The following is an 18,603-nucleotide window of genomic DNA, read 5'->3' as shown; positions in this document are numbered from 1 at the left end:
GGCACTGCTGGACCACTTATCCGGCGATCAGGGACACTGCTGGGCCACTTGTGTGGTGATCAGGAACACTGCTGGGCCAATGCGGTGATCAGGGACACTGCTGGGCCACTTGTGTGGTGATCAGGAACACTGCTGGGCCAATGCGGTGATCAGGGACACTGCTGGGCCACTTGTGTGGTGGTCAGGGACACTGCTGGGCCAATTGTGTGGTGATCAGAAACACTGCTGGGCCAATGCGGTGATCAGGGACACTGCTGGGCCACTTGTGTGGTGATCAGGAACACTGCTGGGCCAATGCGGTGATCAGGGACACTGCTGGGCCACTTGTGTGGTGGTCAGGGACACTGCTGGGCCACTGCGGCAATCAGGGCCACTGCGGCGATCAGGGACACTGCTGGACCACTTGTGCGGCAATCAGGGACACTGCGGTGATCAGGGACACTGCTGGGCCACTGTGGTGATTAGGGACACTGCTGGACCACTTGTGCGGCAATCGGGGACAATGCTGGGTTACTTGTGCGGCGATCAGGGACACTGCTGGGCCACTTGTGTGGCGATCAGGGATACTGCTGGGCCACTGCGGCAATCAGGGACACTGCGGCAATCAGGGACACTGCTGGACCACTTGTGCGGCAATCAGGGACACTGTGGTGATCAGGAACACTGCTGGACCACTTGTGCTGCAATCAGGGACACTGCGGTGATCAGGGACACTGCTGGGCCACGGCGGCAATCAGGGACACTGCTGGACCACTTGTGTGGCAATCAGGAACACTGCGGTGATCAGGGACACTTCTGGGCCACTTGTGTGGCAATCAGGGACACTGCTTGGCCACTGCGGCGATACTGCTGGGCCACTTGTGTGACGATCAGGGACACTGCTTGGCCACTGCGGCGATCAGGGATACTGTGACGATCAGGGACACTGTGGCGATCAGGAACACTGCTGGGCCACTATGTGGTGATCAGGGACACTGACAATCAGGGACACTGCTGGGCCACTTGTTGGGCAATCAGGGCCACTTGTGGGCGATCAGGACCACTTGTGGGCGATCAGGGCCACTTGGGGCAATCAGGGCCACTTGGGGCAATCAGGGACACTTGTGGGGGCAATCAAGGACACTATGTGGGGGCGATCAGGGCCACTTGTTGGCGATCAGGAACACTTGTGGGCGATCAGGGCCACTTGGGGCAATCAGGGCCACTTGGGGCAATCAGGGCCACTTGGGGCAATCAGGGCCACTTGTGGGGGCGATCAGGGCCACTTGTGGGGGCGATCAGGGCCACTTGTTGGGGCGATCAGGGCCACTTGTTGGGGCGATCAGGGCCACTTGTTGGGGCGATCAGGGCCACTTGTTGGGGCGATCAGGGCCACTTGTTGGGGTGATCAGGGACACGTGGGGCAATCAGGGCCACTTTAGGGGCGATCAGGGCCACTTTAGGGGCGATCAGGTGTCACTGAGGTGGAGGGCAGTTAGCTACAACCCTCTTCTTCGCTGTTTCTCCTCTCACAGACAACTCCATGAGAGGAGAAGGAGGCGGAAGCCGCACCATGCGGCTTTTGTTTACACTTAAGCTGTGTCCTTATTGGACACAGCTGATCACATGGTATGGGACCGATTTCATTGGTCCCATACCATGTCACGTAATCCACCGTGTCCGTCGGACTCGGCGATCATCGGGCTCGCGGGTGCGCGCTCTAGGAGCCGCGCACGAGCCTTAGATACAAGGTGCCGTTTAGAGACGGCAACCCGCTCCTGTAGGTGTCCCGTCCTGCCGTTTATAAACAGCGGCCGGACGGGAAGTGGTTAAGAAGATGAGAGAGGCCTGTAATTGGCATCATAGGTAGACCTCAACTATGAGAGACAAAATGAGAAAACAAATCCAGACAATCCCTTTGGCTGATTTGGAAAGAATTTATTTGCAAATTATGGTGGAAAATAAGTATTTGGTCAATATGAAAAGTTCATGTCAATACTTTGTTATATATCCTTTGTTGGCAATGACAGAGGTTAGACGTTTCCTGTAAGTCTTCAAAGGTTGGCACACACTGTTGCTGGTATGTTGGCCCATTCCTCCATGTAGATCTCCTCTAGAGCAGTGATGTTTTGGGGCTGTTGCTGGGCAACACGGACTTTCTAATCCCTCCAAAGGTTTTCTATGAGGTTGAGTTCTGGAGACTGGCTAGGCCACTCCAGGACCTTGAAATGCTTCTTACGAAGCCACTCCTTCGTTGCCCGGGCAGTATGTTTGGGATCATTGTCATGTTGGAAGACCCAGCCACATTTCATCTTCAATGCCCTTGCTGATGGAAGGAGGTTTGCACTCAAAATCTCACAATACATGGCCCCATTCATTCTGTCCTGTACATGGATCAGTCATCCTGGTCTCTTTGCGGAGAAACAGCCCCAAAGCACGATGTTGCCACCCCCATGCTTCACAGTAGGTATGGTGTTCTTTGGATGCAACTCAGCATTCTCTCTCCTCCAAACTCGACGAGTTGTGTTTCTACCAAACAGTTCTATTTTGGTTTCATCTGACCATATGACATTCTCCCAATCCTCTTCTGGATCATCCAAATGCTCTCTAGCAAACTTCAGACGGGCCCGGACATGTACTGGCTTAAGCAGGGGGACACGTCTGGCACTGCAGGATCTGAGTCCCTGGCGGCGTAGTGTGTTACTGATGGTAGCCTTTGTTACGTTGGTCCCAGCTCTCTGCAGGTCATTCACTAGTTCCCCCCCGTGTGGTCCTGGGATTTTTGCTCACCGTTCTTGTGATCATTTTGACCCCACAGGGTGAGATCTTGCATGGAGCCCCAGATCGAGGGAGATTATCAGTGGTCTTGTATGTCTTCCATTTTCTAATTATTGCTCCCACAGTTGATTTGTTCACACCAAGCTGCTTGCCTATTGCAGATTTAGTCTTCCCAGCCTGGTGCAGGTCTACAATTTTGTTTCTGGTGTCCTTCGACAGCTCTTTGGTCTTCATCATAGTGGAGTTTGGAGTGTGACTGTTTGAGGTTGTAGACAGGTGTCTTTTATACTGATAACAAGTTCAAACAGGTGCCATTGATACAGGTAATAAGCGCAGGACAGAGGAGCCTCTTAAAGAAGAAGGTACAGGTCTGTGAGAGCCAGAAATCTTGCTTTTTTGTAGGTGACCAAATACTTATTTTCCACCATAATTTGCAAATAAATTCTTTCCAACTGTGATTGTCTGGATTTGTTTTCTCATTTTGTCTCTCATAGTTGAGGTCTACCTATGATGCCAATTACAGGCCTCTCTCATCTTTGTAAGTGGGAGAACTTGCACAGTTGGTGGCTGACTAAATACTTTTTTGCCCCACTGTATGTATTCAGACCCTTTATTCATTACTTTGTTGAAGCATCTTTGGCAGCAATTACAGCCTTGAGTCTTTTTTGGTATGATGCGACAAGCTTTGCACACTTGGATTGGAGGATTTTCTGCCATTCTTCTTTGCAAATCCTCTCAAGCTCAGTCAGGTTGGATGGGGACTGTCAGTGGACAGCCATTTTCCTGTTTCTCCAGATGAGTTCAATAGGGTTCAAGTCAGGGCTCTGGCTGGGTCACTTTAGGACATTCACAGAGTTGTCCGTAAGCCACTCCTGTGTTGTCTTAGCTGTGTGCTTAGGATCGTTGTCATATTGGAAGATGAACCTTCAGCCCAGTCTGAGGACCTGTGTGCTGTGCAACAAGTTTTAATGTGGGATATCTCTTTACTTTGCTCCATTCAATTTTCCCTCAACCCTGAACAGTATCCCAGTCCCTGCTGCTGAAAAACACCCCCACAGCATGATGCTGCCACCACCATGCTTCACTGTTGGGATGACATTGGGCAGGTGATGAGCTGTGCCTGGTTTCCTCCAGACATGAGGTTTAGAATTGAGGCCAAACAGTTCAATCTTTATTTCATCAGACCAGAGAATCTTGTTCCTCACAGTCTGGGGAGAGGCTTCTGTCTAGCCACTCTGCCATAAAGCTCAGATCGGTGTAGGGCTGCAGTGATGGTTGTCCTTCTGGAACTTTGTCCCATCTCCACACAGGATCTCTGGAGCTCAGTCAGAGTGACCATTGGGTTCTTGGTCACCTCTCTTACTAAGACCCTTCCCTCGATTGCTCAGCTCTTGGTTGAGTCCTGCTTGTGCCAAACTTCTTCCATTTGAGAATTATGGAGGCCACTGTGCCCTTGGGAACCTTCAGTATACCAGAATTTGTTTGTAGCCTTCCCCAGCTCTGTGCTTGCAATAATCCTGTCTCTGGGCTCTGCAGGCAGTTTTTTTTACCTCATGCGCTTATACAGTATGCATGGTCAGCTGTAAGGCCTTTTATAGAGAAGTGTGTGTCTTTCCAAATCATGTCCAATAAATTTAATTTACCACAGGTGGACTCCGTCAAGGTGTAGAGACATCTCAACAACGATTGAGAGAATTGGGAGGCACCTGAGCTAAATTTTAAATTGTTGCAAAGGGTCTGAATACTTATGCCAATGTGATATTTCACTTTTTACTTTTTAATAAAGTCACAGACATTTCTAAAAATGTGTTTTCACTCTGTCATTATGGGGAAGTGAATGTAGATTAATGAGAAAAAAAATAATTTAAACAACTGTAGTATCAGAGTGCAACATAACAAAATTGAAAAAAGTGAAGGGGGTCTGTATACTTTATGAATGACCTGTATAACCTATGTAGTGCTCAAGCTTTGTATTCATCATTTTGCAAGTAGTTTGCCTGATCAGTCATATGAATAACTGTTAGCTGTGCACATATCATAAAAGAGGTGCTTGAGAAAAACAGTCCCCAGTTCCATATTGCATAATTCACAGTGGGCAATCCATAGCAGAACGTTAAACAACAATCCACATTGATTAAAGCTGTGACAGCTACAGAGTTTATCTTCAAGCTAGAAAGCACTGTTAGTGCTACTTGAGGCCTGAAGTTTAATACCTGAGGACTGAGGTTGGGAACCGCTGCTCTATAGCTTTGTTAGCTACATGAAGGAAGGAATGCAGGATCTGGACTAGTACAGATTGTAATTAGACAATTCCAGGACAGGAATGGGTTATGAGGTGCAGGAAAGGAGAGGGCTGTGCTGGGGACTTGACTTTAATAGAGTTATCAATTTTTGTAGCAAGTCCTAAGGCTTATATTGCAAGGTAATAAAAAAAAAAAATGGGAAGGAAAGATCCTGCAAATAAACATAGAAAAAAAATGATTGTTCACTATATGTACTTGTATTTCTTTAACTTGGTAACATGGTCTTTTTATGGGGATGTGGTGGTTTTCTCCTTCCTGCACTCGCTGGATTGTATGTTAAATATTCCACACTGCCCCATTCTATACATGTTTTAGTAAACAACATATTTAACACAATTGCATTCTGATTGCTGTGCTCTATTTTCCATACCATTAAACAAATACTTTTTTTTTTTAATTAAAGGTTTCTAAAGTGTATTGTTTTACAAGTTTAATATAAATTTTCTTTCTTTTCATGGATCTAATGAGGATTAACTAGGGCTTGATCAGAAGTTAAATGACAGTACTGTTTTTTTTTCATTACTTACAGGTTTGCTGGAACTATCTACAAAGTGCAAAATAATTTTATCAGCTTGCTTCCTAAGCCTTAATCTAATCACAATGTAATCAAATTCTGGGGCGTAACTAAAAGTCACTGGACCCACCTTCAAAAACAAATTAGAAAATTCAAAACTACTTTATAACATGATTACTGCCATAGTGGACATGTACATAGTATTTCACAGTAGTGGTCAGCAGCAGCCGGTGCTTGCCCCTTTTACTGTGCAAGTCAGTGGTCCCTCATACCTGTTTGCTAAAAGCCCACTTTATTTACTGTGGCGAGGGGTGATTCCTCATAGCCTTTCCAATAAAAGATACCTTTGCCTGGGTGGTCAGTGCTTCCCTCTTCTCCTCCTCTCTTGATAAAAACTTCCTGTAATTATATTGATTATCAGTGGGATAGTCACTGTGACTACTGGTGTGAGCTTGCCTGAGGAATCGACCACCTGTAGTGGTAGTCTTCTCACTGACTGTGTTGACTAATGCTTATATGTTTTCCTAACTTTGTAAGTAATGTACAGGACACCAAAGATGGGTCCCTGATGGATTCTATTTTTAACCCATATTTGGGTTGTGGTCACTTTAAGGGGGATGATTTGTATGCATCTGACTGTACTCAGGGGTTCTCACCCATACAGGGTGAGTAATCCAGTCAGAAAGGAGAAGACTGGCTTACAGACCTATCTGGATAGGCAAGTCCTAATTTGGGACCTGGAATTCTGAGTTTCGGAGAGATATTTGGGTGGGAAACAACCCCCAACTCTGATTACAGGGATTCTGGTCCCACCGGAGATAACCTGCCTCCAGGAACAGGTTTGGAGTAGTGAGGAATTTAGATTGGACAAGTGCTTGGAATACTGCATAACAGCTGGGAGCTGCCTAATCATACTTCGACTTTATGAAATTTCTTGCAGTTTACAGTTTTGTGTGGGTGTAACTCAACTGTTGAGGTTATTGTGCTGAAGATAACTGAATTTTATGTTGTTTTGCTGATGTTAAGCCATTTTTGTTGCTGGAAGCACTGTTTTGTTTGCCTTTAAAGAATTAAATTTTGATTTTTTTTCTACTTGTACTAGTAAAATCCATTTCTTGGAGTACATCGTGGGACCATAATCATTACTATCTGGGTTATTTGCCACCTGTAGGTGAATGAACACTGGCAGACCATAGGACAGGAAGTCTGTCTGGCATCTGTGTCTCATGATGTACTCCAAGAAATGAATTTTACAGGTAAGTAAGTAGAAAAAATCCAATTTTCTTTGTCATACATCATGGGACACAGAGCAGGCTATGATCATTAATGTCTAGGATGTCCCGAAGCAATGCACTTGAGAGGAGGGAGACAGACAAACAACCATAATCAATCCTAAACAACCTACTCTACTGTCCGCAACATGCTTCGGCCAAAAGCAGTATCCTTTGCAACTCCCACATCCACTTGGTAAAACCTCGTCAACGCATGTTGCGAAGACCATATTGTGTCCTTGCAGACTTGAGCCACTGATGCTTGATGATGACTAACACATGATGCTCCCACACTTTTGGTGGATTGCGTTTTTAACTGAAAGTGGGAACCTTACCCTTCAAGTCATAGGCTTGAGTGATTAACAGGTGAATCAACTGCGAATTGGATGCCGCTTGACCATTTTTGGCTTTTCTGGCAGAACAAACAATCGGGTCTGACTGCCTGATCTGTGCAGATATCCTTAAATAAATTCTGACAGACGAAACCACATCCTAAATGTGAAGAGCTTCCTCTACTGGTGACTGCAGAAAAAAAGAGATGACTGAGACCAAAACATCTTTTTATCGTGGTGAAGGATCAAAAAATGTCTCTTTAAACAAAAGAGCTGCCAGCTCTGATACTCTTCTCGTCAAAGTGATCACAACCAAAAAAAAGATAGTAAAAGCCACCTTTCAGGTCAATAAAACTAATGGAATATCACAAATTGGATCAAAAGGTGGTTTCTGCAAAACAACAAAAACTAAATTTAAATCCCAAGGACACAAGGCCAGTTTAACAGGTGGAACCATACTGGAAACTGCTAAAAGAAGGAACAAAACAATGAATGAGAAGCAATCTGCCTCTGGAAAAACAGATAACTAGTGTTTACTGGAACTTAAAGGCAAATTTATATCTACTTCTGTATAGAGTAAGGCCAAAATTCAACCAATCAAAAACTTCCAAGGATGCCACTTTCTGGCTTCACACCAGGACACAAGACTTCCAAGTCATATTGTAAATCCTCCTGGATGCCGGTTTCCTGCCTTCAACAGAGAAGAGATAACCGGTCCAGAGACACCCCAATCTGTTTCCTCTTGTACCAAATTGTATTGTAACTGTAATGTCTACCTTAATTTTGTAAATTTTGTAAATTTTTAGCACTTGTGCTTCAATAGCCAGCCGTCACTGAGCAATTGTAAGAGGGTGCAAGACTTGTCACTGAGACAGAAGGTCTGGCTGTACCAGAAATGCTCAGGGGCCGTTAACCGTCAAGTTCATTAAGTCCAACCTTGTCATTGAACCTGGATGTTAGAATATTACTCCCCTTTTCTTGGGCAGCCTGACCCTGGGGCCATCCTACTAATTGATACATACCACCACCATGGCATTGTCGGACTGAATTTGTACTGAAAGACCCCTCAGCTGGTTTTCCCTTTGGATCCAGTTGCCTGTGGGCACCAAAAAGACTACCAGCATGATGAGGAACCAGCTGGCAATGCAACTGTTCCTCTATAAACCATATGCCTGCCCTTCTTTTTAAGCAGCAAAAAGGGAACTCTTTCCAGAGATCTGTTAGATGTATTTGTCCAATCCTCATCAACAGGTGTTCTCCATGAAAAGGAAAGCATGCCAACCACTTTTTACAAGGCAGCTCAGCACACCACAGAATCTTGCATCTGTGAACTGACAACAACATCTGTTGGCTAGAGCCAGCAACAACACAGCCTGAGGTGATTCCGTAAATTCCTCCAAATGCACTAGGTTTTTTTCGCGGCTTTGGCAAACGCCAATGGCTGTCACAGAGGTTTGCATAGCAGAGCCAGCAAGGGAAAAATAAGCTTTCATAATAGATTCCAGTACCCTGTTGGCTGGGTCCTAAAAAAATCTATAGACAAGTTAGATGTTTACTAAGACAGGAGATCACTGCATCCACTGTGGGCATACTTCCCTCCTTTAAAACATTTTTCACCATATAACATCTGTTCTATTCTGCTGGTGGCAACCTAAAGTAAAAGCATTCCACAGAAAAAGGAACTGTAGCAACTTCTGTGCCCAGAAGCAATGACTTCGGCATTTCCAGGCCTGCCATGGCCGCAGCCAAATTATCCTTAGTGACATACGCTGAGGCTCACGTGCTAAGGGTAGGTACAATGCCAGAGAAATACAGTGTTTGAGATACACCTGATGCTTCCTGTTTATTGTTAGATGAGAACACAGCGGATTATGACTGGAGTCCTCTTGACTTTACGGTGGTGCATTTGTGCCCCTCTAGGATGTGCTTCCCCTACTCCTCTTTCTGGAAGCCCTTCCTTTAAATATTTTGCAGGTAATATTTTAGCAACTTTTCTGCAATACTCAAACATGCAGGTGTGCAGTTATGCAAATATACATGTACGCAATTATGCAAATATGCAGTTATGCGAGGCCGCATTATAGGGAATCCCTGCTTAGTCTTCTATCTCTGCTATGGGGCTCAGTTATCCATTTTAGCATCCAGTCATCCGAATGATCTTATTATCCAGTCTCTTGATTCCTATTAGAACCATTTTGAGACCACCAGTATTCTCACAGCTGAACTTCAGTGACAGTCACCTTCCAGACACTGTTGAAAAAACTGAGGAACTTCCTGTATGGGAGGGGTTATATAGGGGACAACTTCCTGTCTGCTTTTGGTCCATTCACCTATAGGTATGCCCCAGATAGTAATGATTATAGCCTGGTCTGTGTCCCATGATGTACAATAAAGAGAAACTTTCTGTTTGTTTAAAAACGACTTTGCTTATGGCCACAGTTGCTAATAAACCCAAACTTGTGTTCAAGCACTGCAGCCAGGCTGTTGGCATTTATGGGAGGAGAGGTTAGCACTAGCAGTATTCATTTTTTTGTCAGTACAGGTTTTAAGACTTATGTCAGATTTACAGTATGTCTTGAGTGAGTGAACGTGAGTTATTTCCAATGCATAATAGGCCATATATTCAAAATTAAAAACCAGCTCTGACATTTCCATGCATTTTTAAATAATTTTTTAAATAATACTCCGTGTAACGTATTGTAAATACTCTGAAATGTCATTTAGAATTTCAGCATTTTTCTAGAGTCTGCTTTGCTCTCAAAGCTCCATTAAGATCTTGTTCTTATTTCGAAACAGGATATATTTTCTTCTTTTTCTCTTTTCCTGCTTTGATATCTCTGTTAGACGTTCATTTTCTTTTTCTTTTCACAGTTTGTCTTGCTTTTTGATTCTCCCCTGCAGGTTACACAAGAAGCTGGTGAATTTATGATCACTTTCCCATATGGGTATCATGCAGGTTTCAATCATGGCTTCAACTGTGCCGAATCAACAAATTTTGCTACAGTCAGATGGATTGATTACGGAAAAATGGCCAAGCTGGTGAGTTGATGATTTGCCTCAGACAAACGTTTGTTATCGTGCTGTGCTGCATGAAACCTGCATTGTAAAATTACAAGTTTACAATCTCAGCATATCAGACTGTTAGTGTTTTGCACAGTCTCCACTGATTGCAAGTTGGTCGACTAATAATATATCATTGAGGAAGCCAGGCTTGTTTTCTTGTCATGTTTCTGAAGACTGGCAGGCACACACAGGTGACCTTAGGACAGCTTCTTTTGTGCATATCTTTTGTAAAATTTTAAATTATTCTATTTCAAAAGAAGCCTAATTAAACACTCCATGGTTTTGTTAAGGAAAGAATGCAACTCATTTACTACCCGGTTAAATCTAACCCATTTCTGTGATGACGATAGTTCTTTCCTGTTTCTGTATGCATTTTGATCCAACATTCCGTTTGCACTGATTAGTAAGAACATACTCGATCACTTATTTTTTTTTTCTCCTTTACAGTTTGGGCCACAGAAACTTGTGCAGGTCTCTCATTTCTTGTATTTCATAGGTTTGTCCATGTTAGAATAATACTGCTTAGTCTTGTGTGCACTGGCTTTGCACAGTACTGCAGGGAATTTTGCGCTCTTAGAATTCATAATATTATGTTAATTTTAAAATGGAAAAAGTTTTCTATGGTAAAAACAAATGTTTTATGAGTTAGGCTTTCCATAGGCATGTAATTGTACAACGCCTCCTGAATTGTCCAGACTAAACTGCTTCAAAGCTGATAGTATACCCAAATTGCTTATTCAGTACTTAGTAGTGTTTAAGTGCTCTTTCTCTGGCACTGGAGTGGAAGCCCATGTACCCTTCACCTTCAGCTGAGTGAATAAGTTTTGCTCACATTTAGAATTTAAACAACAAAAAAATATAAGGGACTTGTATTCAACTTATATCAGTTGTCAGGTATTCAGTCACAATGAATATATGCACCATTTTTTTTTTTTTTACAGATATATGATACATGCTAATGCAGAAGGGGGGGGGGGGATTAGGTCAAGCAGATTACACTGAAACTTTCAGATGCAAAAAAAAGGCTTTGACTGGAATGATACTAGAGCAGTTTGACATTTATGACAGCGGAATGTCCTATTCTTTGCTGCAACATGAACCCTAAGTTTGATGGCTCCCATCTGACTTCTACAGTCCATTGTGTTGCATTATCATTTGTGGTATTTCATGTGTTAACATGTGGTTACCATGGTTCCAGCAATGCATTCATGTGCTCCTTGGTGTGTCACCTCCAGTTGTTGAATCACAGAGGAGTACAGTCCTCTTCCCCTCACTGTTGAACCTCTGCTTACATCGTAGCCCAGGATTGGAAGTAGTTCAAATCTGGCCATTGATGGCACATAGAACTCTGGTAAGAGTTCCTTGTGGACTTAAAATCATACAGTGAGTAAGAAAGGCTTGTGCTTCCTCATCTGGGTTCCTGGTGCTGGAGGAGACCTGTTGCAGGGCCACATTGAGGTGGAATCTGCTGAAGGTAAATATTAGTACATTTTGAATTTTACGTGTACTATTGAACTGGTTAGGGATCTGAGGGTCTTCAAAAACCAATTTAACAGGCAGGGGGCTTGCTGTTCCTTGCTAATGTGGATACAGGCCCAGATGCCTGATTGTGGCATGCTGTGTTTTTGTTTAACAAACAGTATAGCACTCTCCATAGACCATCACTGCATGTTCAGTAGAAAGATTAGAGATTTGAACGTTAAAGCACGTAAGTTTTGTTTATGAACAGGTTGAGGGAATGTCAGGTGAATGTGCATTTTTTTTTTTAATAAAGTAAATGCTACAATAAAGGCCATTTCTTATTGAAAAAACAAATGCTGCTGAATGTTACATGAAATTAGATGCAATCTAATTTGGCTTTATACATAGGGTAAATGTCTCCCAGGAATTTCGGTGCAAATTGTCCATTTGATAATTCTATCATTTTGGATTAGAGACCCAGAACTAGTAGGAAGATAAAGACTAACAATGTTTCTTCATTTACTTTCACTACATTTTATATTCCCAAATGAATGTAACAATGGTTAAAGCTGAAGCTGGGTGATTTTTTTTTTTTTTTGTCTGCCCCCGTGCTCCATTCATGGCACCCATATTATAGGTTTATTATATGCAAAGTGTTCTGTGATTGGAGTGAAACTTTAATTCATTCTCCCGTCCACTAATCAAGGAACACTTTGTGGGAGTCTGTAGTATGGTACATGTGGATTGGGCATAGTCTACAATTTATTTTTTCAGTCTTTAGAGGTTCACATCAGGACTCAACATAACAATAAGGTAACATTGCAAACAGTAAGGGTATACAGTATATGGTAATAGTAACATCAACATACAAAAAATATCATTTTGGACGGATAGTTGTATTAAATGTCGAGTGCCACAGTTTAGTCCATTTGAAGCAGTAGAAACAACTGCAGGGATGTAAAGACAAGTTGGATGAGATCCAATTCTTTTGTTTTTGTGTGTATATATGGGTTGAGAATCAAAGTGAGGAGAAGGAATTAACTAGGGTAAAGGGAGGGTAATATTATACAAGGGGTTAATAGGGAAGGAGAAAAAGGGGAATGGAAAAAAAAGAAGAGCACAGACAGAGACCAGAGAGATTGTCCAGAAGTGTTGCCTTCAGGAGCAGGCAGATAAGGTACCAGACTAGGTTAATAGAATTGTAAATATTTAGTAGACAGTGAGAACTGTTCCCAGTAGAACCATCCATAGTCTACACTCTTGACAAGTGCCTGTCACAGGTGCAGCCACTGATAACCCCCAAGCATTAGAAGATCACAGTTATGGGAGTATCTAGGGGCAGAGGATTGAGCATTTTTAATGTAAACAGCAGCCACCAGCACATGGGGCACACTTCATTGCTGGTATGTAACATCCGTGGTGCTCTTAAAAAAAAAAAAAAAAAGAAATCACTCAACTTCAGATTTTAAATTTCTACAAATACTATTCTCTGGGATCCCAGAGCTCAGCTCAAAACATTTGAGTGCCTGCTATGTTTTCTAAATCCTCCAAAGGGCTTTAAAGCGGAACTCTCTCAATCAACATGGACAATTTTTAATCCTTAAGCATTATATTGGAACATATATCATATTTATTTGTTTTGCATTTCTTCAGTTACTTCCTGGTTTCCATGCCTAGGTAAATGTCATACATCGCAACAGTCTTCAGGAAGGGAGGGTGGGTTCTCAGCTCATCCAATGTCAGAGCTAAGGACAGATGGATTCCAGGAAGTAAATGCTACATGAATCATCTGACCTTACTCAAGATGGCCATTGCCAGAAATGCCAGGGCTTGTTTTTCAAAATTGTTTCTCAGCAAAATAACGCATGGAGATATGGATGGGTGAGTTTGCTTTGAATATTGCATTTCAGTTCCACTTTAACCACTTGCCATCCTGAGGATTTGCCCCCCCCCCCCTTCCTGACCAGGCCATTTTTTGCGTTATGGCACTGCGTTACTTTAACTGCCAATTGTGAGGTCATGCAATGCTGCACCCAAATGAAAGTTACGTCCTTTTTTTCCCATGGATTGAACTTTCTTTCGGTGGTATTTGATAGTCTGTGCGTTTTTTATTTTTCGTGCTATACAAAAAAAAAAAGGACAGACAATTTTGAGAAAAAAAACAATATTTTTGACTTTTTGTTATTAAACATGTCCAGTAAAAAAATGTAAAAAATAAAATTTCGTCATAAATTTAGGCCAAAATGTATTCTGCTACATGTCTTTGCTAAAAAAAAAAAAATATCCCAATACTTCTAAATTAATTGATTTATATGAAAGTTATAGCGTTTACAAATGGCGGTATAGATACTTGAAATTTTTTTTTCTGCTAGTAATGATGGTGATCAGCAACTTATAACTGGACTGCAGCAGGCATTCTGACACTGGGGGGGAACTGACTTGGTGTCACTGACAAGCCCAGTGACACCAATACAGTGATCAGTGCTAACCCCCCCCCCCCACTGTACTCATGGTACTGGGCAGAAAGGGGTTAACATGAGGGGCAATCAAAAGGTTAACAGGGTGCAGGGAGTGTTTTACTAGGGACTGTGTCTGTGTGCTTCACTGTAAGCACACTGCTCTGGATGGCTGTGCTGTGCACAGCCATCCAGAGCAGTGTGCCCCAGCTGACAGGGAGGACTGTTCGTAAACAAAACAGTCCTCCTCCCCGTCAGAGATGCTCAGTAATCATCGGGCATCGGCGGGTAATCACTGGCCGGGACCAGGTGATTGACAGCCGTGGACACGAACATCGGCATGGGTAGGGCACACATGTGCCTCCTACCCGGAATTGTAAAATCACATATATATACATGATTTTTCACACCCGTGCCACCTTGTAGCAGTATTTCTGCTATAGGGCAGTCGGGAAGCTGTTAATTAAGCCTTTATGGTATTTATAAATGTCCATCCTTTTTCCGCTTTCCTTTTTTGTGTTCTTGCATGTGTGCCCCTGTCTGGACCTACTGTCATCTGCACCTGATAGAGCAGAGCATTCGTATGTTGTGATCTCATATGAACAAAACAAAAAATGGAGAAACCTCTAAAAATTAAGGACATTTAAGACACTGTGCTAAGAACAGAACAAAAATAAGCTAAAAAATAGTTGTATGTATTAACAACTATTAAAACAGTGGGCCAACAATTCCACCACTAAATATGCAATATATTTTATAAAAACCAACAGGTCACATAGTAAGATTTGATGAGTCAGTATCCCGCTGTTAAATCTGACGCGTTTCGTAGTCCACATCTGCTTCTTCAAAGGCTTTATGGGAGTCGTTTACAAAAAATATATACAGTTAGGTCCATATATATTTGGACACAGGCACAATTTTATATTTTTTCAGGTAATTACAAAAACATATTCAAGCTATAATTATATAATGGATATGGGCTGAAAGTGCACACTCTCAGGTTTAATTTGAGGGTATGTACATCCAAATTGGAGGAAGGGTTTAGGCATTACAGCTGCAATACGTGTAAATTAATTGGTTTACATGAACGTTATTGCGTTTACAAATGGCGATATATATACTGGGATTTTTTTTTCCCCCTATTTTTTACTAGTAATGGCGGTGATCAGCGGCTTATAGCGGGACTGCGGCGGGCATTCTGACACATCCGCAGTGACGCCAATACAGTTTCAGTGTCAATAAAAAGCACTGACACTGTACTAATGGCACTGGTCAAGTTGGCGCGTGACGTCACATCCGCTGCGAGTGCCATGCTACTACGTATGCGCCCGTACACCCAAACTGGAAGAGGAGCGCAGTGCATTCCATAGGCTGGTCCAAATGGCACCACCCATGGATGGAGAAGCGGGGGAGAACCCCCAAGGCAGCAGATGCAAATCAATTCACAAAATTACAATATTTACAAAATTACCAAAATAAAATAAAAAAAAGGGGAGAGAAAGGAAACTTTTTATTGAGGTCAATTAATTAAATTTTAGTCCCATCTGACCATGACACCTTTTTCCATGGGGCCTCAGAATTTTCAGGGTGCTTTTTAGCAAAGCTTAGTCGTGACTGCATGTGGCCTTTCTTGAGGAGTGGCTTTTTTCTTGCAACTCTCCCATACAAGCCACATTTGTGGAGAATTTGTGATATTGTTGTCACATGCACACAATGACCACTAAATTCCTGCAACTGCTTCAGAGTTGCTGTAGGCCTCTTGTTAGCCTCTCTGACCAGTTTCCTCCTGGCTCTTTCATCCAGTTTGGAGCAACATCCTGATCCTGGGAGGATCTGTGTTGTACCAAATACCTTCTAATCCTTAATAATAGACTTCACTGTGCTTCTAGGCATTGATAAAGCCTTTGTAATTTTTTTTGTATCCATCTCCTGACTTGTGCCTGTCCACAAATCTATCTGAAAGTGCCTTGCCACCCATAGTTGATAGTTTACTTCAGTTGCACTACCAGGGACTGAAATGCTCCAGGAAAGCTCCTTTCATGCTGAGCTAATCAAAATGACCACAGCTGATCACAGTTGAAAGTCAAATGGCTTTGTGTGCCATTGAGAAGGTGATTAGCTACACCTGATTGAGTTTACAAGTCATTTTTAGAAGTGGGGTGATCCTTTTTCCAACTCAGTGATTGTTTTTTATTTTTATTTTTCTGACATGTTGGTGTTATATCTTTCACTTGGATGTTATAAGTTTCACTGAGTAAATATAGCTGGATAAAACAAAAATGGTGCCTGTCTTCATTTCAGGCTGCAAAGCAACAAAATGTGATTATTTTTAAAGGGGAGTGATTCTTTTCTATACCCACTGTATGTGTTAGCTGTTCAGATAATTGGATTCTCTATTAAACCCTATCTACATTTGTACCACCAATATATTCATCAGCCAAGAGCAGTCCCATCAGCAGATAAGCTGACCAAAACACAAAAAGTACTGCTATTGTCATCATTTAACTGGATAAAATATTTAGTTTAATAACAGGACAACCCTTAACACTGACTATGTGTCTATCTGTCTCTCTGCCTAATTTTTTTTCAGAATGGTGGATTGTTGAATGAGAAAATGCCATTTAGTGAAAATAAGGAGTTAATAGAAGTCATTATGGCCCCTTTCTTCCCCAGTTCAGTATTGCTTATTACAGGACTTTGTTTGCCCTTCTCAGGTGACTTTGGAAGTGACTTCAGTGGATTAATTGTAGACATAAACATAATACCACTCAATAATGTATTCAAAATTGTAGTGCTGAGAGCATACAGGAAAAGTGATGGCAAAATCTCCAGTCATGAGTTTAAGCTGTCAATATGACCTTAAGGTGAAATCATTGACTACTAATGCCGTATTTAGCTGGCTGAGGTGAAAGCTGTAATCAAGCTTGTTTTCTTGCTTTGTAATCTGTGCCTTCATATGTTAAGCACGAAGTTATTTCCAGCATACTTAATGATAGCAGAGATGTTGCATTACATTGGAAAACCTACTGATGTCTTTCTGTTGTATTTTCTTTGATTTTCCATTTTAAGAGGGCTTTGTCAATTTTTTATGCAATTTCTATACCTTGTTGAATGAATAGATGTGCTTGTGTTTTTGTCCGCGACACTGTTCTATACATTTTTGTAATTCTTCTATACTATGGTTTAAGATGATTAACTCAATTTTGAAGCCCTAAAAACTAGAGCAGAAGAATAAATGATTGCCACTGTTACTATTCTGTCCTACATTTATATTCTCTTTTGGCCAATTTCTTAAAACTAAAGCAATAAGGTTGGTGGAATTAGTTTTCTCTGCCATTACGAAAGCAATGGTAGGTGGAAAGATAAAGTACATACTGGCTTCGAGCATACCTTTGGGTCTTCAACAGTGAGATCTGATGGTGGCGCTCAGACTTCCCCATCACAGTTATTGTGCTAATTTTTTTTTGCTTTGTGGCAGGTTCAATCCACTGAATTTAGGATAATTCAGAGAGGGGGGGGGGGGGGGGGAATTTGACTGCAAGGCCTTGTACATACAGACATCAGTATGTGAAAGAATCATGTTCATATGTACAAGCCCTACGCTTAGGATGGGTGTAGGTTTTCAGGATTAGGGTGTGTTTACTCCTTCAATGGGAATTTCAGCTTATATCTTGCTGCTTTCAAACATTACAGTAATATTATGAGTGGTAACAGCTTTTACTGTCTATAATGTTAATCAGTACCATGGAGAAATAAGAACCCAATATTGTTGGCGGCAGCTTTGGATCCGTACTTTGGTCAGATTTTCCCCTCAGGACCACCTTCTTTCTGCATATTCCTCACACAGGACATGGATACAGTGCTCACTGGAGCTTGTTTCATACATTTCATTATTGTACTCAACTGGGATACATACAGGAACACTGCAGATCTGTCCTGCATGTACCCTGCTTATGTTTTGACAGAGGAATATGTTGGCAACTGACGAGCTGAAGGTACACCTGGATATCTGCTGTGGGCAAGAGTGGATTCGCCTGGAACAATAACTTGCTTTAAAATTTCTTTTGTGGTTCTTTTCCCAGCAGCTTCAGATGTTCTAAAGCTACCAAACTCATTCACATGTATTATTTATACAGGCAGTCCCCGAGTTACGAACGACTCGTGCTTACAAATGGAGGGAGACTAGAAGTGGGAGGAAATCTACCCCTAGGAAGGCAAATTCATTGTAAGAGTTATCGTGGGGAAAACGTGTCTTCACAGAAGGTTAATCATCAATCCTTGTTTCCACGACAACCCAAAATTTTCACAATCCAATTGTATCAGGGACAGAAAGTGAGGTGAAATCTTCTGAACAGGGGCACAGACAGCATAGCAAACATTACAGGGGTGTTAACCCTTCCCTATGCTATCCAAAAAAACTTGAAACAAATTTTTCTGGCTGGAGCT

General features: G+C 42.3%; 1 protein-coding gene across 1 annotated transcript in view; it reads left to right on the top strand.

Annotated features, from left to right (window-relative positions):
* KDM4C (lysine demethylase 4C) overlaps positions 1-18,603 on the top strand; it is a 543,890-nt gene that overhangs the window by 165,553 nt on the left and 359,734 nt on the right. The window contains exon 8 of the mRNA XM_089678131.1: positions 10,079-10,216. Coding sequence (XP_089534257.1) covers positions 10,079-10,216 — 138 coding nt within the window. The remainder of the gene's footprint in view (positions 1-10,078; positions 10,217-18,603) is intronic.

The sequence above is a fragment of the Staurois parvus genome, unplaced genomic scaffold, assembly GCF_062004578.1.
Source record: "Staurois parvus isolate SC_StPar_1 unplaced genomic scaffold, SC_StPar_1.0 ptg000198l, whole genome shotgun sequence".
In the NCBI taxonomy this organism is placed as follows: Eukaryota; Metazoa; Chordata; class Amphibia; order Anura; family Ranidae; genus Staurois; species Staurois parvus.
The sequence above is the reverse complement of the archived record's forward strand: the minus strand, read 5'-3'. Positions and strand labels throughout refer to the sequence as shown.